The sequence below is a fragment of the Panthera tigris genome, chromosome D1 (genome assembly GCF_018350195.1).
Source record: "Panthera tigris isolate Pti1 chromosome D1, P.tigris_Pti1_mat1.1, whole genome shotgun sequence".
In the NCBI taxonomy this organism is placed as follows: Eukaryota; Metazoa; Chordata; class Mammalia; order Carnivora; family Felidae; genus Panthera; species Panthera tigris.
Window position 1 is genome coordinate 11,232,530 of NC_056669.1, and position 21,779 is coordinate 11,254,308.

The window sequence follows — 21,779 nt, forward strand, 5'->3', positions numbered from 1 at the left end:
TTGTTTGTTTAAATATAATTTATTGTCAAATTGGCTAACATATAGTGTGTAAAATGTGCTCTTGTTTTTTGGAGATTTCCATGGTTCATCGTTTACATGCAACACCCAGTGGTCATCTCAACAAGTGCCCTCCTCAATGCCTATCACCCATTTTCCACTCTCCCCCATCCCCCCCCATCCACCTGCAGTTTTTTCTCCATATTTAAGAGTCTCTTATGGTTTGGCTCTCCCTCTGTAACTTTTTTTTTCCTTTCCCCTCCCCCATGGTTTTCTGTTAAGCTTCTCAAGATTCACGTATGAGTGAAAACATGATATCTGACCTTCTCTGACTTATTTCACTCAGCTTAATACCTTCCAGTTCTATCCATGTTACTGCAAATGGCAGGATTTCACTCTTTCTCATTGCCAAATAGTATTCCAGTGTATATATAAATCACATCTTCTTTATCCATTCATCAGTTGCTGGACATTTATTTTCTTTCCATAATTTGGCTATTGTTGAAAGCACTGCTATAAACATTGGGTTACATGTGCCCCTATGGGTTTCTGTTTTTAAAGAAGGGACATCCATTGGCCCATGAGCTAAAGGCTCGGTCACTGTGACCAGACACCATTTTGAAAGTTCAAAAGTTAGTTCCCAGAGGGGAATTCACTGTCCAGGGAGAAAGGGTGAAGGAAAGTGTGTGTGTGTGTGTGTGTGTGTGTGTGTTTCCTCCCCTGTGTCCCACCCAAGTCTCTTATGTAGACTTGGTGTTAGAACCATCAGGCAACATCACAGTGGTCACCGTGAACTCCCGTTGCCAAGAAAGGGGGTCTGGTCTTCTAAAGTAGAGACCAAGGTTTCTGTAAATCTCCCCTAAAGAGAGAATTTGTCTCTTGGCAGGTTTTCCTTCTTTCTGAGATAAGGGTCTAGGTATAAGAAAGTTCAGTTACTTGGTTTTAAAGTTGCTCATAACCAGAATTTGTCACCTTGAAGGAGAAGTTAAGAAGCATTGCCTCTGTGAAATCCTTCCTAAAAGAAGATTCTGCCACCATCAGATGAGTTTGGTTTGTGTTTGTTCCTCATGAGTGAGCCTCGTATCTGCCCCTGACCTTTCAATTGGCTCCTTGGGATCCCACTCATTTTGGCTCTTGAACATCAAAGCCCGTTACGACATGGTGCCATGGGGGGATTGTCTTTAATGTTTCTGGCTTTGATTTCACAGACTCTTGGATTCAAAGGTTCTCCTGCCTATTGGATAAAGCAGAGTGAGTGTGTCAAGGACAGTTGAGTTTGGAGTGGGGGAGGGAAGGAGTCTCAGTGAATAATGAAACAACTTCATAGTGGTTGCTTAAATAAAAACTTGTTACAAAAACAGAACTCAAACAAAAAACCATAAAGACTATCATAAGGGTCTCATTCCATGTTTAACTTCATGACTTGTTAGCAGTTCTTTGGGGTTGCAGTAGTATTCTGGGCAAAAAAAAAAAAAAAAAAAAAAAACCGTAATTAGCACATGGAGGAGGTCCCAGCTATCAAAATAGGTGGGGACATTGAGCATTGAGTGGTTTTTGTCTCAGCCTCCCCAGCCCTCCTAGCAAACTGTACCCAAATCTTTGATTCATTATAACTGGACACAGCTGATAGCAACCTAGAGTATAGCCAGAGACCCTTGCTGTTATTAGGTATACAAATCATAAGGCAGAAGTAAGAAGAATGAAGGAATATCAATAAGCAGCCTGGGGCTGGAGGAACACTTCCCAGACTCTTCTGGGTCCCTGAAATCAAAACAAGAAGGCCGTGTAAGTGTAGCCAAAGGACTTTTAACTGAGAATCAGAAAGTAATGTTATGGGCAATTCTGTGGATGGATGGATCATAAGGTTGGCAGATGTAACACCAGAGTCTCAGAATAAAGACGTACCTTGGATGTGCTGGGACCGTCACACAGCCACCATCTACTGCAGCCCCCCCTCCTCTTCCCTCTCCACCTCCCCACCCAGTCTGTGACTGGTCTCAGCTCTGGGTCCCTGATAAGCCATAGTGCTAGATACGGCATTTCAGTTCTTACCCTGATGAGTGGTGCCAGTGACAGCCTTCTTATTCGTTCTTAACTCAGGGAAACATGATGATTATTTTCCAGGTTATGGATCTTTTATTTGTTAAGTTATTACTTAAATGTCTCAGTTTCCTTCTCTTCTGTTCCCTTCAAAATACTGTGTAATGTGGCTCTGTGTATTATCTACCAGGTCAGGCACCTTCTGATTGGGGGTGATGGTGGCTGAGGGAATGGGGACCAGACCTCTCCACTCAGTAGAAAAGATTCTGACCTCTACTAGGAACCCCTTTACCACGAATGCTCTACAGATCGCTCCTTAAGGAGAATAAACTCTTGGAGAGGGTGCCAGGTGACCAGATCCATGAGTCATCCATTTCAAATGCACACCATACAGAGGAACAAAGAATTAGCCAAGACTTAACTATTACCAAATAACAATTGTAATATTAACTTTTTAATAAGGGATTATATGGCTTACCCAGAAACCAAATTGGGGGGTCAGGAATCACCTGTAGATTGGAAAAGCCACTCACAGCCTCTGGCCTGATTCCTGTTGGTGGATGCCACCAGTGCTGAGCACTTAGTGGCAGCAGAGGAGGACTGCAGGTGTGCATGAAGGCCAGGCCCATGGGAGCAGGTGGGGTGGGGAGTGCAGAGAGGATTCAGTTTGGAGACAAGGCAGGGCTACACTGGGGAGAAGCGTGTGGCCTGCTGGGCTCAGGATTCAAGAAACCTGTTTCCGGCCCCTCTTCAGAAACACTATATCCTGGGGTCTGAGCAGAGTATATCCTTGAGTAGGTAGGGGTTTTCTCTACATAGGCGCTTAGCTCATCTAACACAGAACCAACCCCTTTTTCATGTCAGTTGACTTTAAAGGAGACTGTAAGTAATATCTACATAAGATCAAGGATTATGAAGCCGGATCTACATGGGTTCAGATCATGGCTCTACTGCTTACTGGCTCTGTGACCTTGGGCCAGTTACTTAACATCTCAGTTCCTCAGTTTCTTCTTTCTCCACTTTGGATAATAACAAGCACCTATCTTGTAGGATTGTTACGAGGATTACAAGAATTCAATAAAGTGCTTGGTAGGGTGACTGGCACATAACAATTACCACATACTTATATATATCTTTGTTTGAGAATATGAATTTTTCGCTTGACAGAAACCAAATTTAACAACTCTTTGCACTGGTTGTTTGAGGGATTATAAGCCTTTGTGTCTTCAATAGCCCAGATGTGCTTAAAGCTACGAACACATAAGGACATTTTTGAAAGACACGGGCAGGATCTGAAATTCTCAGGATGAAGTTGTGTGCTAGCATTCTCTGTATTTCTATTTTCTGGGTGTAAAGAATACAACATCTGCAAACAACAGCTGGACAAAGATTAGAAGATATAATTCCAACTTCTTGCCATGTTGGCAAAAGCTGCTGGGCGGGAGAGGAACAATACGCCTTTTATGAGTACCTTTTTACAGCTGGAAGAAAAGAAGTTAAGCAAGTCATTTTGTCAAGGCAGTGTTTTCACGAGAGCAGACCTGAGAAAACATGGTCGTGGGCATCCTGGACGCCCTCAGACAGCATGCAGCAATTTACTCAGAAGGCCAGGGTTCTTGAGGCCGATTGACAGATTTTATGTTTTTTATCTGGAGAACCTTAGCTGAGTTCCATTTGTCCATTTGTATCCTGGCCCTGCATTTCAGTATGTCAGCTTCATGCAAAGCACTGGCCTGGAAAAGGCACACAATGGGAAAGGCAGGTGGAAAAGGAAGCCGGGAAGCTGAGCTTCCATTAAAAAGTGACGGCAGTGTTGGAAATAGTGGACCTTGTCATTGGCTTGGGCTGGGACTTAGCAGGGCACCTGCCGTTTGTCCAGCTTTCTTAACAGCACTTACTGGAGTGGTTCTCTTACTTGATGATGCCTGCTTTTCTGGAGCAGAGGTGAGACTAGGGTAAAGCAGGTGAGAGAAACCCGTGCAAGAAGAGGCCTCAGGGCAGAGGTCAGCACATGGAGCCAACACTGTAGGTCCCGGATTTTGCAGTGGGGACCCTCGACTTCTGCCCCTGGAGTTTCCCATCTGTGAAAGGAAGGGGCTACAGATTACCCATCCGGTCCTTTCTGGCTCACCCTTCCTTGTCGCTAAATAGCTCTACAATCCCAGCCATGAATCCAGTGCAGTAGAAGACTGAGAAGTCACAGTGCAACTAGACCACATTTGCCACCTCTTGGCACACACGCATGCCTTTAGCTGTGCACTCCTTAGTGCGAGGGGCCGTGGAACATTCCTGTCTTCACCCCTGTGGACTGTATGAGTGAGACCGGGCTAAGGCCCCCTCGGAAAGGGTTTCACTCCTCGTCTGGAATCTGGCCCTTTTGAGACTCTCTGAGTAAACTTCTGACTTTTTGCTGCTTTGGGGCAAAAAAAATACATTTAAATTCTTCAATCGTCCCCTTCCTTTATGACCCGCTACTAAAACAAGCAAACAAACAGTAAACAAGCTTCTTTTCATCAGACTCAGGCTGGCTTCTCTCCTGTGCCTGATCTGCTGGTGTCGTGTGGAAATTGTTTGGGTCAATTTTGGCCTCCTTAGTAGCCCATTGTGTCATTTCTTCCAACTACCCATTAAAGATGCTCCAGAGTGCTCCTAATAAGAATGGTGTGTTTTCCTGGGGATGGGGATTAGAGGTGGGAGTCAGGGCCTGGCCACCAGCATCAGCCTATTACTTCTGAACAGATTAAACCAACGTATAGATCTTCTTGCCCTATAACCGGAAGCACGGGACACTGTGTTGTGACCTTAGTGAAGTTTTCTAGCTTTTAGGCAGTTTGTGGAGACAATGATGGCTTAAAACCACTGACTTCTTTCTTTCTATAAAAGCAAACCATTTGATCAGACCTAATGAAACGGTGATTTGACCCAGGGAACTGGGGAGGCCAGGAAAACTGAAGCTGTTATATGCCTTGGCTCTGTGTTCTGACTTGAAGCCAGTCCTGTGAAACAGGGCCGGTACCCAATTATTCCTGATCCCCAGCAGCTCATGTAATGTATAACGCTAAGAAAGAGAGCCTCCTGCCTCCGGCAAGGGGTTTTCTGTTGTTTGGCTACCAGAATCCCATAGGATAGAATGTTCTGGGCGCAGGGATATCAGATCAGTCATGTAGGCTTCGGTCGTGCAGTGATGCCCAGGTGTTTTTCTTCCTTGCTATCTTATCACAGTATCTATAATAGTATCACATGGCATGGAAAGCTGAAGAATTCTGAAGCCACATCTACCTTCTGCACCCTTCCCCCCATCACTCTGGAAGAGTCATGAGATTTGAGGACACTGAAGAGAATTTTCACCAGGATTACCTATTACATGGCTTTTGCAAGTAAACACTGCCCAGTTTGGGTGGCTTTATTAAAAGGAAAGACTTTGGAAACCTGTCTGTTGTATGTGCCCAGCATCTCCTGAAGTAAATTTGGTTTAGAAATGCCTGCATACGTCTGCAACTTTTGCATATGGCTTTATTTTCACACGGGGAGCTTTGGTTTCTCCATTCTAATGGATAAAGAATGGACTCTCCACCACCCCCAAGACTCCTCCTTGCTTCCCGTTCCAGGGGTGAATTCTCTTCCACATCTGATGTGCACTGGTGTTCTCAACTGGGAAAGACCACAGCTTTCTCAAACGGCTTCCTTCACCTTACTGGGATGGCTGACATATTGTGGGAAGCCAGGGGTTTGAGTCCTTTGGGGGTTTCACACAGGTTTCCCAAGGGTTTGCTTGTAAACTTAGTTGGCGTGGATACCCAATGTAGATCATTTCTGGGTGTTTAGGTTACGATGGGAATTAGAACTCTCAGCACTTATGTAGATGGGGCCCTAACCAAGCAGCCCTAAGGATGGCTTCGGGATGATTTCCGTTACTGCTGTGAGCCAGCTGTGAGAAATGAGGATGCTTCCACTGGCAATTAGAATATGGTCTGCCATCATGATCATAGTATACAGAACCTGAAGCCCAAATCTCTGAGAACACGTACTTTACAGTTCGTTTAAAATGACATTTAACTTTTGGGTTAATATTTGAAAGTGAAACAGGCTATCTCATTTTCTTCCTCTTCCCGGCTGCTATCAACAGTAGCTCAAGCCAGAATTCTAGGGCCCATGTGTCAAGTATGGGCAACTAATAGTTTATTTGTTTTTCTCTCCCCAAATGAGATAATCTTACCTATGTCCAGCTGCTATTTGCAACAAATAGCAATCTGCCATGTTGCATTATTTTACACATGTATCTAGGCTCACAGCAGATGTACTGTATATACACATAGATACAAACACACACACAAATAACCCTTAAGAGATTTGGGGCAGGTTGAATCCAGTAGTCTATAAGAGGTTCCATTATCTTTTTCTCACTACAAGCATTATTAGAGATTTTGTTTGTATGGGATGTGTGTGTGTGTGTGTGTGTGTGTGTGTGTGTGAGAGAGAGAGAGAGAGAGAGAGAGAGAGAGAGTGTTCAAAATACTATCACATATGTATCGCCATGTAAAAAACAACCAACTCAGTCTGGTGTTTGGTACTTTACATACATTACCTTTCTAAATCATGTCAACATCCCTGTGACATCAATAGGGATGTTATTTTCATTTATACATGTGGCAAATAGGCTCTGAGATTCTCCTGAGAACTCAGAGTTACTTGGCGTCCAAGCTAGGGTTTGGGCCCAGGTCTTTCTGGCTCCAGTCCCTGACTACTTAACAATGTCTCTCTCCGGACATCTAATTATCCTGACAGTCCAGCCACATGAATTCAGTCTTACCATCATTCCCATTTTACAGATGAGAAAACTGAGGCCAAGGTGAAGTGGCTTGTCTAGAGAGCCTCCATTATTGTTTTGAGTTTTAGGGGTTTTTTTTTTGCCTCTGATTGAATTCAGTCATCTTTTATACCAATAAAGTCATGACTGGCAATTAAAAATATCTAAAAGGATGCCTGAGTGGCTCAGTCAGTTAAGCAACCGACCTCGGCTCAGGTCATGATGTCGCGGTTTGTGAGTTCAAGCCCCGCGTCGGGCTCTGTGCTGACAACTCAGAGCCTGGAGCTGCTTCGGATTCTGCGTCTCCCTCTCTCTCTGCCCCTCCCCTTCTCATGTTCTGTCTCTGTCTCTCAATAACAACAACAACAACAAATATCTAAATTAGTGTAGAATGGAATTGGGCTACCTGACCAATGGGATCGTTCAGGAAGTTTATCTTAAACCATGGAGAGAAACATTGCTTCCCTCAAAAATTGTGATCAAAATAATTTCTTTGGGAAGGATTGTTAGCATAGATTTAAGCATAAAATATTTATTATGTGTCAGACATTATTCTATTATTCTAAGTGCTTCACATGTAGTAATTCATATTGTCTTTCCAACAGCCCCATGAAGAGGGTTCTGTTTGTTCCCATTTTACAGATGAGAAAGCAGAGGCACTGAGAGGTTAAATACCATGGGTAAGATTACACAGTTAGTAAGTGGCAAATCTGAGATTCATACTCAACAGTCTGGTCCAGAGTCCTGGGCTTCAGGCATGCTCCAATACTGCCATGTTGGTTTTGGTTTTGCCTTCATCGAGTTTGGTTGGTTTAGTAGTAAAGTTACCCTATGTTTTCCCTCGAGTACTTTGCTAATGGAGCAAACTGCCACTGAAAAGTGGAGGCGCCTCTGTTATTACGCCCCTGGGTCAGATATCTGGATTTCCCATAGGTATAGTCACATGAAAGAGATTTTAGCATTCAGTTAGATTTTGAAAAATAAAAAGCAACTCTCCATGGAAGTGGTTAAGTATGGTGATGTTCAAGGTTCATTTCTGGAACAATAACTAACAAAATACTATATACTGACACTTTGATTCCTTGTTCAAAAATTCTTAGCTGTTAACAGGGTGCCTGGCTGGCTCAGTCAGTTAAATGACTGACTTTGGCTCAGGTCATGATCTCAGGGTTTGTGAGTTCGAGAGCTGCATCAGGCTCTACGCTGACAGCTCAGAGCCTGGAGCCTGCTTCGGTTTCTGTGTCTCCCTATCTCTATGCCCCTCCCCTGCTCGCATTCTGTCTCTCTCTCTCTCTCTCTCTCTCTCTCTCTCAAAAATAAATGAACATTTAAAAAAATTTAAAAAAATTCTTAGCTGTTATCAAATATGTTCTAGAAAATCCCTTATGTGGTAAATTGTCACTTATCAGAGTAACATTCTGTTGTTCACCCTTCTCTTGAATTGGTGACCAATTCTTACCTTGGTTCTGGGCCCACTGCACATCTCTAATCCATCTTCCTCAGCAATCAATGTTTTCATCACCATTCAACAAGAAAATATTTTCAGTTAGCCCTGGGAGAGACCTGGGTTTACATTCTTCTCAGCTCCTACCTCCTCAAGCATATTAGAATCTGAAAAGAATACCAGTAAAACCAAAGAGCATCGAGGCACCTGGGTGGCTCAGTCGGTTAAGCATCCAACTTCGGCTCAGGTCATGATCTTGTGGTTCATGAGGTCAAGCCCTGCATCGGACTCTGTGCTGTGACAACTCAGGGCCTGGAGCCTGCTTCGGTTTCTGTGTCTCCCTATCTCTATGCCCCTCCCCTGCTCGCATTCTGTCTCTCTCTCTCTCTCTCTCTCTCTCAAAAATAAAAACATTTGAAAACTTTTTTTTAAAAAAGAGAATCAACAAGTTGTAGACTCCAGTGAAATCCATGATCTCCTTTTGGAAATCAGGATAATTTTTCTCTGTTACTTTGCCTTAGTAAGAGTTCTACTTCTTCTGATAAATGCCTTAGCATGTTTTATGAACTGAAATTTTGAATTCACTTTTCTTTAGCAACTGAAGGAAATTGTCTTACTTCTGCCAGAAGTTGAGTTACAAAAGTCCTGTCTACATCTGAAGCTGTTTGCTATACAAGTTTGCATCTTTTCTAACATAGCATCAATTAAAAAAAAAAAAAAAACATTTAAACAGAAAACTCATTTGAAAACCTACAGATCTCCCCCAGGGTTATTTTACTTTTTAAATGAGATGAGGAGAGGGGGTAATCATTCTGTTCTGAAGAGAACCCTTTCTCTGTCTGATCACAAGGGATGGAAAGAATATGGGAGAGATATCTGGGGCTTTTGAGTTTAACCATCCTGGCTTGGAATCTGGACTCCACCATTATTATTTCCTATGGCTTTGAGCCTCCACTTTCCCACCTGTGAAATAGAAGTTATAACGTTATGATAATCTGTGGGCAAAGATGCCAGTTAGAATTAACCAGGGTAGAAATGAAGGCGGCAGCTTGACTATAAGATGTTCATACACTCTGCTGTTTCCAGCCCATGATTTTGAAAGAGAGCAAATGGTAACCAGTAGGTCATAATGAGTCCATGAGGAAAGCAAACAAACATTAGTGGTAGTTGTGGAGTGTAGGAGGAAGAGCTGGAGCCTTAGAATCAGATGACTTTGATTATTGACTGCTCGTTAGCTGAATTCCCCTGGGCTAGTTATTTTACTTCTCTGAGCGTTAATATTCTCTTGTGTAGAACGGAGACCATAAGGTCAGCCTTCTTATGTCTCGGAACTATTGTGAACATCAGATGAAGTAATAAACTATGTTTTGTGAACCAGAACTAGTGATCTGGCTGTAGGGGGCCATGGGGCACGAATACTCATTGAAAGGTGCTGGAAGCACCCGGGTCCCTTCAGGTCCAGACACCCATCTGTGAAAGCGTGTATCTTTGGAAGCGTCTATGATGAAGTAGGATAACACATGGTGTTATGGCAGAGCATTTGTTGCAAAGCAAGAATTGAGATACTTTTTCTGGGGGAAATGTTTTCCTAGGTTTCTTTAAAGGTATGAGTTATGCCTGGTTAGGAAATTTCACTTATATGTGCAACTGGAGAAAAGCAAAAGTTGAGGTAGGAATTTTTATTGCAAACAACGAAAGGCCTAATGGAGTAAGAAAGGACGGGGGGCACCGCGAAGTGCATGGAAAGAGTTTGGAGACTAGAGAAGGGTTTCCACGTACCGCTATTAAACCTAATAATTCAAGGTTCAGAATTTGGGGAAGAAGAATCAGCCATTGTGCTTCAGTGGAAAGCATCCAAGCATTGACTTTCAGAGAGGCTGGGGTTCCTCTGGCCCAGCTTTGATTCTGGTGTTTTGAAGGAGGAATCATACTATCTTTTCCCTATGTGCCAGGAGTCTAAATGGATATGTCTTCTTTCAAAAACCTCTGTGATGATAAATGTGTGCGTGGGATCGGGCTAAGCTGGGAATTCCTTTGAAATTCTTGTTTCTGATTGCTCTCCACGGCCCAGAGAAGGATACTGGCCACATTTGGGTATGAAACTCTTGAGCCTCGCCATGTTCTCTGGCCCCTGGAGAGTCATGTTCTGTTTGAAAAGAACCGAAAAAATGAAGGCTGTTTTTTCAGTTGGGATAAGAATATCCTTCTCAAAGCAATAAGGGCTCGGTGAGAATAACGGGATCCATATGTTGAAGCTGGCTGCTGATGCTCAGCATATGGGCCAGTGAACCTTTCAGGCAGAAATATGCCTCTGATTCTCTAAAGAATGCCCCGGTAAACTCCAGCAAGGACCATTACTTACGTGACAGATCACAGAGGCGCAGCTCCTGGGCTTTCATGGACCCGTTGTTCCGTGGAAAGTGAGCCATAGACATGGATGGAAAGGTCTTGGCTGGCCTCACGATGGAGGGCGCTGGCCTGTGGCCCCCTCTGTCAGGCCCTGTGCCCCCCAAATACTAAAGGCCTTACCAGCTCTGGGCTTGCTCTGTTCTGTTAGGGGATGGTGAATCTGAGGGTTGTTCTTCAGGGTCTCCAGATTGTTCCTTAAACGGAATGAATGAAAACGTTTTATCCTCTACTCACAGAGGAAACACTGCATGATGGAAAGGACATTTACCTGGGAGCCGAGTGGCCTGGGCTCTGCAGCTGCCACCACCACCACCCTGGCTGGCCCTAAATAGAGGTGACCTTAGTGAAGTCACTTTACCTCTCTCTCTCATCCAGAAAATGAGGAGGTGGAACTTGGTGCTGGTTGAGACTCCTTCTGGCTCCCTCCATGTAGAACTGAGTGCACCTGGGGGTGCCCGGGTGGCTCAGTTGGTTAAGCATCCAACTTCGGCCCAGGTCATGATCTCACGGTTCATGGGTTCGAGCCCCACGTCGAGCTCTGTGCTGACAGCTCAGAGCCTGGAGCCTGCTTCAGAGTCTGTCTCCCTCTCTCTCTGCCCCTCCCCTGCTCGCTCTCGCTCTCTCTCTCTCTCTCTCTCTCTCTCTCAAAAATAAACATTTAAAACAAATTTTTATTAAAAAAAAAGAACTGAGCACACCTAGCTCTGTCCAGAGTGACAGTAGCAGCCACAGCTAGTGACACTTGCAGAGTGTTAGGTTCCTTTGCAGCTCTGTGTGCTATGTGGCAATTCAGGAAAGGTAGGGGAGCCTTTTCATTGCTCCCAGTGATATTCCATCTAGGCCCCAGATGAGTCATCACCAGTCAACCCAGTGAAGTTGCCTGAGAGAGACTGGCTGCCCCCGGATTACTGCTCCATTTCTTCCCAACCAGCACCAGAGAAGTCTGAGTAGCCCCTCCTGCCCTCACGGTGGAGCCTTCAGCATCCTCCCCCAGCCTGAACTCTGTGCCTGATTCCTCACTCGTGCCCTGGCTCCTTCTGAAGCCTCTGCTGGTTCTCCGTGGTCTGCTTTGTCTGTTGTGGATGGTTAGCAAGGCCCCACCCTCCCCCAGTAGCTGGATGTCCCCAGGCTCCCCTTCCCAGCCCCACGCAGGCCCTTTGATCCCTCGGCTCTGCTGAGCACCATGGTCCTTTCATCACAGGAGCACAGACAGCAGCTCAGCCTGGAGTCAGTCTCCATGGCAACCAGCATTCCCTCCCGGTCTGCTGTGCAGAGAAAATGGCTGTTCTAAGGAAGGGCTCCCTGAGTCTCTATTACCCAGCCTGTATAGTCCAGGCCCCTCCTCCACATCAGCTCTAAGAAGCTACATGCATTGAACCCAGTGTCCGTTAGCTTTTAGCTTTCAGATTTGGAAGGGAGGCAGAAGGAGTTTGAATCCAAATGGATAAAAGCATTTTTTCCCTATCCTAAAACTCTGTTTTCACGAGGAGCAGGTATCTGCTCCGAGCAGGTGAATGAGGAACTGAATGGATAGAGCAATCTGTGGCATCCAGGGGCAGCGTATTTTGTCTTATCGGTGGAGGAGAATGACCGAGTGTGTGCATATTCAAATCAGAATTCTGTACGAGTCACTAGGAGTGACAGGGGGTCCCACAGGGCAGCAACGGCAGCATTGCAGAGGAGTGCCTGACTGACTGTAGCAATGGTGTTGTGTGCTGTCTCCTCTTGCAGAAAGAGGGGTGTGGGTCCCCTCGTCATGAGGCAGGGTGAGCGTTTGGGCATCTTGTGCTTCAAAATCACAATGAACCCTTTTCCGTAGTCATCAAGCGTGGTGACAAGGGGCGCTGGCAGGAGACCCCTGTGCAGAGGTGTGGAGTGACAGGCTTCCCTCGTCACACAGCCTTGGGAATGCTTCAGGTTGACATCCAAAAGGAGCTCATCTTTTATTTCTGTGAATCCCAGAAGTGCTTCTCTTTGGAGCAGGAGCGTAGCCTTCTCAAGAGGTCAGAAACATGTAGAGCGAGGGTCAGCCCAAATTCCCCAGGGACCTCATACCGTCTAAGTGGAAAGAAATTCCACAGGAAATGGTCCGGACCATGACCACTCCTGGCTTTGGCATAGGAACTGGGGATTCTTTGGGTGGTGACAAGCTCTCCACCCAGACAGCATCCTCCCTTCATTCTTTCTTTTTTTTTTCTTTTTTTTTTAATTAAAAAAAATGTTAATGTTTATTTATTTTTGAGAGAGACAGAGACAGAGTGTGAGTGGGGGAGGGACAGAGAGAAAGAGGGAGACATAGAATTCAAAGCAGGCACCAGGCTCCGAGCTGTCAGCCCAGAGCCCGACACGGAACTCAAACTCACGAACAGTGAGATCATGACCTGAACCGAAGTCTGCCACTCAAATGACTAAGCCACCCAGGTGCCCTGGCCTTCACTCTTTCTTAATGCGAGGTGGGAGACCCTATTTTTGAATGAAAGCTCTGGGTATTGTTCTCAAAAATCCTAATGTGTGTTTCAACTGGACTTTGTCTTTGTCAGTTTCTCTGCAGGTGGATATTGTCCCCAGCCAAGGGGAGATCAGCGTTGGAGAATCCAAATTCTTCTTATGCCAAGGCAAGTGCCCTGTGCCCCCACTGCATTTGAGGAAAGGTGGCCAGCAGAGCAGAAGCCCGTGGCCTGTGTGTGCTGAACTGGTCGTGCCTGGAACCACCTTGCTGCCGGTCCAGTCGTGTGAGCGGAGAGCCAGGGAAGCCCTCAGGCCCTTTTCCTTCCCTTCTCAAAGGGCCGCCCCGACACAGTGAGATGCGTCATCTGGACTTCCACAGGGTGATGGAGGAGGTCTAGGGATTTTCCAAGGAAAGTCTGGGCACAAATTCCCAGAATAGCAAATCACCGCAGATCCCCTGCTCCATATCGACCCGGAGTTCTGTAAATGATGACGGAGAATAGTGCTGCCTCAGAAATAATGCTTCAGTGGGTCAGTGTAAGGCTTATTTCTTAGAATCTGCCAGAACAGGAAAATCCAAGAAGGTCTGAAACTTGCCTGAAAGGAAATGGAGCCCCGGTGTCTCTTTTGCTGTGAGGCTGTGGGTCCTGGGTTTTCCAGATCGGTCGTGAACACCTGTATCCTGTCCCATTGCTCCCCCCAGAGCTCTGGGTTTGTGGAAGCTGGTGTCCTTGTTTTTTCTTGAGAAAACATGCCCCGTTTCCACAGCTCAGATAGTCGTCAGGAAACGTGGAGTGAAAGCTTTGTGATTAGGCTTTGGGTTCTCTGCTTGTGACATGACTGGGATTCGGATCATGGAAGAACCGGGGACGTTGAGCTCAGCTAGGCGTAGACTGACATCTAGCAAGCGGCTTTGGATAGGGAGGGGCCTTTCAGTGCAATCGCGATTTGCACCGGCTGAGGTGCCTCGTGGCCGCCGGATGTGTTCACTCTGGCTTTGCCTTCATTGCAGCGATTTAAATGATCTGGAGATGCAGCCATGGAACCCACTGCACATCTTGCAAATAGTGATATTTATTGAAACCATGATGGGCCCTGAAAGGAAGGCTGCCTCATTTCCATACTAAGCATCTGTGCAGAGCCAGGCGGTGTGGCCTGCGGAAGGGCACTGCGCAGAGAGGCGGTGCCCAGAGCCCTTGTTCCGGATCGGAGTTGGAGACCGCTAAGCAGTGGCATCTCCCCCTCCCAGGGGGCCCAGGGAAAGGGCGCATGAGTGGTTCTGGCTGCCTTCTTTGCAGCATTTAAGGAGAATAATTTGTCTGTCTGAGGTGGGGTGCTGAAATGACAGGCCAATGTGTGCCGGCAGATGCTAGAATAAAACTGGTTGGAATCCACACACCTAGACTAGCTGGTGTCTCATCCTCCTCTCTGGAGGCCATAATCTAAGCCCTCAAAAATCAGCTGATCAGTTGGTTCAGACTGGCTACGCCGTTGAGCTCCGATCCTAGACACTAACTCCCTTTGCTCCCTATTTTGTGGGGCTGTAGCTCCTCATTTAGAGCCCGGCACACAGTAGGTCCTCAACAAATGCCTCTTCTCTTCCCTCACGGGGTATTCCGAAAAATACTGGCGTGCGTGGTGGTTGAGTTCTTTCCAATTACTATAAGTGGTGTTGTGTACGTAACAATCAAGCCCAGAGTTAGGCTGTGTTGTGTCCTAATGTACATGGTCTCCCTTCCTGATCATCAAGCCCAATGATCTCTTGTTTAGTAGCTCTTACTGAGAACCTGCTGTCACCCTGGAGGGGACTTTGTCTTTCCAACTTAAGTGATTTGAAAATAATCTCTTCCTCTCTAGTGGCAGGAGATGCCAAAGATAAAGACATCTCCTGGTTCTCCCCCAATGGAGAAAAGCTCACCCCAAACCAGCAGCGGATCTCCGTGGTGTGGAATGACGACTCTTCCTCCACACTCACCATCTACAATGCCAACATTGACGATGCCGGCATCTACAAGTGCGTGGTCACTGGCGAGGATGGCAGTGAGTCGGAGGCCACGGTCAACGTGAAGATCTTCCGTAAGAGCTTCCTCTGTCTCCCTCCATCTTCCCTGTCCTCTCCTTTGGCCAAAAGACACGTGGGCAGCAGGCAGAGTGGGATGGCAACAGAGGGCCGCCTGAGGGCTTCTTCCTTTCCACTCCTTAAGTCTTTTCTGAGCTGACCTAATAGGAGCTCCGACTCCATTTAAGGAGTTCTTAAATGATCCTTGGCCAACTCAGAACTCACGACCCCGGTTCATGCTGATCCCAGGTACCTCCCTCTGGCCTGTGTTCTCTAATTTCAAATTACACAGTTCCCAGAGGGCTGTTTAGAGTTCCCCGTCCCTTCCCCAAGTGTTGACTCACTGTTGTACAATTCAGGTTTTCCCTCTTACTTCACTCTCCCTGCTGCTAATGGAGCCCAGAGGCTCGGTGGGGTGTGGGGGATCATTATCTGAACACTCTGGGCCGCTCAGAGCTGGCAGTTCCCATTGTCATTGAAACCAGGTCTGGAGGTGGCATCTCATTACCTTGTTATCATGCATATACTCGTTGGCCAGTATAATGGTGGGTGACAGCTAATGGAAAGTATTGATTGCCGGAGTATTTACTGCCATTAAGCCTGCCTTTCTTCAGTTCTTCAGAATCCTCACTGCTCTAGGAAGGCTGAGTTTGGGGTGTCAGAGTGGGAGACAGAGAAAGGACTAATGACCAATCATTGTAGGCTAGGTGTTCTACCAGTTCATTCCACCTGTGCTTTGTGTTTCATTGGCACTACCCCACATGGCAAGGAACACTTGGGAAAGACTCTTGTTTCCCTCCATAGACCCTTTTCTACACAAAGTATGATAAATTCAGCACTCAGTGAACAGGCATTGATTGCCAAACATTGATGCCATATTCCCCTGATTATACCAGCTGCTTTGCCTGGCGTCTTGGCTACATATGGGGTGGGACCCTGTCCTGTGCAACTGGGTATATGGATTGAGAGTTGCCCACGGCTCAACCCAAGCGGTATGGCTCTAGCGTAAAGCGGTCTGCATGGGAGGACCAGCTGTTTCCCCTCACTCTTCTCTCGCTCATTTTCCAGAGAAGCTCATGTTCAAGAATGCACCAACCCCACAGGAGTTCAGGGAGGGGGAAGATGCCGTGATCGTGTGTGATGTGGTCAGCTCCCTCCCCCCAACCATCATCTGGAAACACAAAGGCCGGGATGTCATCCTGAAAAAAGACGGTGAGGCCTGAATTCCCTGGCAGCTGCCTTTCCCCCCAAGCTCCCCAAGTCCCCTAGGGTTTCCACCTCAGCCAGCCTCTGAAGCATTACAGCCCAGACTCAGATGCCAGTGTCCCCCAACCACATGCACTTTCCAGGTCCTGAATGGGTATATGTCTGTAGCTTGTCCATTCAGGCACTTGACTTTCTCTCTAAAGAGAAAGACAAATTTCCAGTAGACTTTTGCTCTTGGCTGTATGTCAGAGCCAAGAACATATTCCTATATTTCAGCTTAAAGCCCCACCTGTAAGATTGCAGCTAGGAAAGAGGAAAGGCTCTGTGACCTGCCTGCAGATACCTGAGATCTCTGACTGATCCTTGGATGAACCCGCCTCTTGTCTCTTCTAGTCCGATTCATAGTCCTGTCCAACAACTACCTGCAGATCCGGGGCATCAAGAAAACAGATGAGGGCACTTATCGCTGCGAGGGCAGGATCCTGGCACGGGGGGAGATCAACTTCAAGGACATTCAGGTCATTGTGAATGGTGAGGAGATCTGTTCTTCCTGCTCTCTCCATTACTGCAACCTGGTTCCCCCAAATCATCCTCTGTAATTTCCTCTTTGGTCTATTAAATAAATCCTGTCCTGACTCACATATCCATCTCAGCTGAATCCCTCCTCCTTACATAGCCTCTGGTTTGTTTTGTTTTTTCCTTAATACACTTGCCTTTTGGGTCTCCCTCAACTCCAAGGACTTCTAGTGCAACTCTTGAATGTCCTTCATTGTCTTACGGAACTGGAAACTTTCCCCATGCTTACCGATAAATTCTTACTCATCCCTCATTGTCCTTGATGCTACTGTAATCATGAGGTTAGTCCTCTGGCTCAAAGTTCAAAGAAAATATTATAATCAATTCAGTCCTCAGAATAGTCAGAATCCTGGGCCACAGGCTTATTAATTTTAATTTGCAGTGTCACATAAACACACCCGTGGAATCGATCTGACATTTACAAGATGTTTACAGGAAATTATAATGTCAGTACTAAGAAAATAAGTAAATCGTGGTCGAATTGTTTTGGCTGTTGATACATATTTTTTGCCAAATTCTCCCCCTCCCAGTCCTTTTGGTAGAAACAGTTTGTGCACACGGTTGTTTATGACAATCCCAGAGAAATGTCACTCGGTAAGCTGATGCATTTTGAATTGGTATATTAACCATTTAGCCACTGAGAACAGGCTTTTCCGACTTTTTCCAGTATCAAGAGCCTCCTTTTGGACATCAGGTTCCACTTACCATGGTAGTTGTAAGTTTAATACTCATTGACTAAGAAAATATATAATGATAAATAGCTAGTATAAGTTGAATACTATTTCTTAAGTCTAATACTATTTTTAAATGAATAAAACATACTAATGTAGCTTCTAAAGCTGTATTGTTGGAAAACAGTATTATACGTTGCTATACATACAATGACATTATGTACTGTTGAAAAACACTGACGCATGTTTGTGGGTGCCTTATTTATTCCGTTTAGAGTAATTATTTTGTACACGTCTGAATTTAGATCCCTCACACTAGCCCTGCAGCTGCCCGGGACTCTTGACCTCTGGGCTGTGACCCTCCGACCTGAGGTCCCCCGGATGTGCCTCTTCTCTAGGCCACTGGGTCCCTCCGGGTTTTCACAGCCACCCCTGACAGTTCTTCTTTCCTTCAGTGCCACCCACCGTCCAGGCCAGGCAGAGCATAGTGAATGCCACCGCCAACCTCGGCCAGTCCGTCACCCTGATATGCGATGCTGAAGGCTTCCCAGAGCCCACCATGAGCTGGACAAAGTAAGAGACCGGCTCGTGCCTTTTATTAGGGACTAGTGGAGAAGGCGACGCCACAGAGCCTGCTCCGTGCTGGCATTTCAGTGCAACGGGTATGGGCTGCTTGGGAATATCAGCTCCGGTGTAGGATGGATCCTTTTCTGCAAGCTTCTCTTGCCTTGTGTGTCAGATCCCTTCATTTTCCATTTGTGGGACAGAACCAGAGGGCATGGCCTTGGAGGCCCTCTTTGGAATGTTTGTAGGTGCAGTTTGTAAGCCCTTGGACAGAAACAGAGGTTTGGGTGGAGGAATCTAAGGCATATGTCGAAGTACAGTTTGGTGTGTTGACTGTATGTGAAGACCGGGTCTTCCCCATGGGCTCGATCTGCATTTTATGGAAACTGATTAAAAATAAACATCATACCTCTGTGGTCAAAATCATGGTACTTTGCATGTCTGTACCAATCAGGGACGGGGAACAGATAGAGAATGAAGAAGATGACAAATACGTCTTCAGCGATGACAGTTCTGAGCTGACCATCAGGAAGGTGGATAAGAACGACGAGGCCGAGTACGTGTGCATCGCCGAGAACAAGGCTGGAGAGCAGGATGCATCCATCCACCTCAAAGTCTTTGGTAAGGACAGTTGGGGTCAAGGTCATTGCCCTGCCACACTTCCTCTGACCCTGCACGCCCAGTCCACCTGCAAGGCCCTGTCCACTCTGCCTCGGAATCTGTTCCAAGTGCAACCGCGTCTGCCAGCTGCCCCTCCTGAGCCCGACTCCATGCCATCCGCCTCCTCCCCTGGTCAGTGAGACAGGCTCCCAGCTGGTCTCCCACACCCCACCAGTGCTCCCTTTCAGCCCCTCCCCACAGCAGCCAGAACGGCCTCAAGCGCCAATCCTTCCTTTAAGATTCTCCCATGGCTTCCCGTTACAACCGGAATGAAATCCAGACCAAACCTGAGCTGGCCCCTGCCTTCCGGAGCAGCCTCACCTTTCCTGCACTTTGCTCCTCACTCTCCAACCCCTCAGGCCCTCCTTCTGCGGCTCAGACACACCAAGCCTGTTCCTTGTCTTAGGGCCATTGCCCTCAATATTCCTTCCGCTTGGAGTGTCATTTCCCCAGATCTACTCTGAGCCGCCTTCTTCTCCTGCACCGTTCAGATCTCAGCTCAACCCACCTTCTCGATGAATCCTTCCTGCACTGCCTTGGCTGACACACCACTAACACCCCACCCACCTCCATCGAGCCCTTCTGTTGATCTTACTGTACCTTCTTCACCACACTTATCAAACCTGAACTGGTCTCATTTACGTCTTTGCTTTGGGGATTGAGTCGTACCTCCACTGGGGATGTAACCTCCAAGGTGGTAGAGTGCCAGCTCTTCTTTTCCTCTCCTGCTCTATCTCTGCCACTGCAAGCAGTGCCGGGCTCGTGAAGGCCCTTGGTGATATCAGTGATCCCCAGGCTGACTGCCTGTGTCTCCTTGTTTCTTTCCCTGGCCTGTGTGAAACAGTGCCATCAAAGTCATGAGAAGCATCCCTACATCTCTCCTCTCTCTGTCTTCATAAACTCAGTTAGCTTCCATTCATTTAGAGCTGAAATGTGTTTTGACCTGACCTTGGAAAAAGAATTTGTGGCAGAGAAATGCTTAGCCCAGTGGCTGTCAACACTGATCATGTTTTTGGTCCACTGTAGATGGTGCTGCTAGATGCCAGATAGGCAGCTCTGGTTCATGGCGTCTCGCAGGTCACTACTGTGTGGGCCCAGGGAACCTGCCTGAGACCCACTTGTTTAGCCTGATTGAGAGAACCAATCCATGTTTGTAAACAAAGAGCTTTGAAACATCAAGTGCTTGTCTGCAATCAGACCTGCTAATCACAGGTGAATCCTATCTATTAATGACAATTGGGTTTAGAAATAGGTGATCAGTTTGGTTCATATCAACCCGATATACTGGAGAGTGAAAGCTAATAATGGTCTTGGAAAATATTCTTGATAGTTTTTTTCTCTAATTCTCTTCCCCAATTATTCTCATTTCAAGTCTTTCCATGGTATAAAGACAGATGCCTTTGTTGATGTATTCCTTCGTTTAACAAATATTTACTGAACGTCAGTGCTGCTGGATAGAGGGGCAACAGAGACAAGTCTGATGTCCCTCTGAGAGACACGAGGAGGGAGAGGAACACATAAGCATATAAACTATAATAGTGCCAGCCAACAACATTTGAGCGTCTGCTATAGGCCTAGCCATTGCCAAGGTTATGAGGATGAATAACGTGCTCTGTGTCTTTATCAATGGGCTCATGGACTCACACTGATGACCAACACTGATATTTTTTTTCTTTTTTTTTTGAATTTTATTTTATTTTATTTTTTTAATATATGAAATTTATTGTCAAATTGGTTTCCATACAACACTCAGTGCTCATCCCAAAAGATGCCCTCTTCAATGCCCATCACCTACCCTTCCCTCCCTCCCACCCCCCCATCAACCCTCAGTTTGTTCTCAGTTTTTAAAAGTCTCTTATGCTTTGGCTCTCTCCCACTCTAACCTCATTTTTTTTTCCTTCCCCTCCCCCATGGGTTTCTGTTAAGTTTCTCAGGATCCACCTAAGAGTGAAAACATATGGTATCTGTCTTTCTCTCTATGACTTATTTCACTTAGCATCACACTCTCCAGTTCCATCCATATTGCTACAAAAGGCCAGATTTCATTCTTTCTCATTGCCACGTAGTACTCCATTGTGTATAGAAACCACAATTTCTTTATGCATTCATCAGTTGATGGACATTTAGGCTCTTTCCACAATTTGGCTATTGTTGAGAGTGCTGCTATAAACATTGGGGTACAAGTGCCCCTATGCATCAGTACTCCTGTATCTCTTGGGTAAATTCCTAGCAGTGCTATTGCTGGGTCATAGGGTAGGTCTATTTTTAATTTTTTGAGGCACCTCCACACTGTTTTCCAGAGCGGCTGCGCCAGTTTGCGTTCCCACCAACAGTGCAAGAGGGTTCCCGTTTCTCCACATCCTCTCCAGCATCTATAGTCTCCTGATTTGTTCATTTTGGCCACTCTGACTGGCGTGAGGTGATATCTGAGTGTGGTTTTGATTTGTATTTCCCTGATGAGGAGCGACGTTGAGTATCTTTTCATGTGCCTGTTGGCCATCTGGATGTCTTCTTTAGAGAAGTGTCTATTCATGTTTTCTGCCCATTTCTTCATTGGAGTATTTGTTTTTTGGGTGTGGAGTTTGGTGAGCTCTTTATAGATTTTGGATACTGGCCCTTTGTCCGATATGTCATTTGCAAATATCTTTTCCCATTCCGTTGGTTGCCTTTTAGTTTTGTTGATTGTTTCCTTTGCAGTGCAGAAGCTTTTTATCTTCATGAGGTCCCAACAGTTCATTTTTGCTTTTAATTCCCTTGCCTTTGGGGATGTGTCAAGTAAGAAATTGCTGCGGCTGAGGTCAGAGAGGTCTTTTCTTGCTTTCTCCTCTAGTGTTTTGATGGTTTCCTGTCTCTCATTCAGGTCCTTTATCCATTTTGAGTTTATTTTTGTGAATGGTG

The 21,779-nt window shown here is 46.1% G+C and overlaps 1 protein-coding gene across 1 annotated transcript in view; it reads left to right on the forward strand.

Annotated features, from left to right (window-relative positions):
• The window catches only part of NCAM1 (neural cell adhesion molecule 1), a 385,399-nt gene that overhangs the window by 304,982 nt on the left and 58,638 nt on the right, over positions 1 to 21,779 (forward strand). Inside the window, exons 8-13 of the mRNA XM_042957775.1 lie at positions 13,238 to 13,312; positions 15,003 to 15,221; positions 16,273 to 16,416; positions 16,804 to 16,941; positions 18,113 to 18,230; positions 18,676 to 18,842. Coding sequence (XP_042813709.1) covers positions 13,238 to 13,312; positions 15,003 to 15,221; positions 16,273 to 16,416; positions 16,804 to 16,941; positions 18,113 to 18,230; positions 18,676 to 18,842 — 861 coding nt within the window. The remainder of the gene's footprint in view (positions 1 to 13,237; positions 13,313 to 15,002; positions 15,222 to 16,272; positions 16,417 to 16,803; positions 16,942 to 18,112; positions 18,231 to 18,675; positions 18,843 to 21,779) is intronic.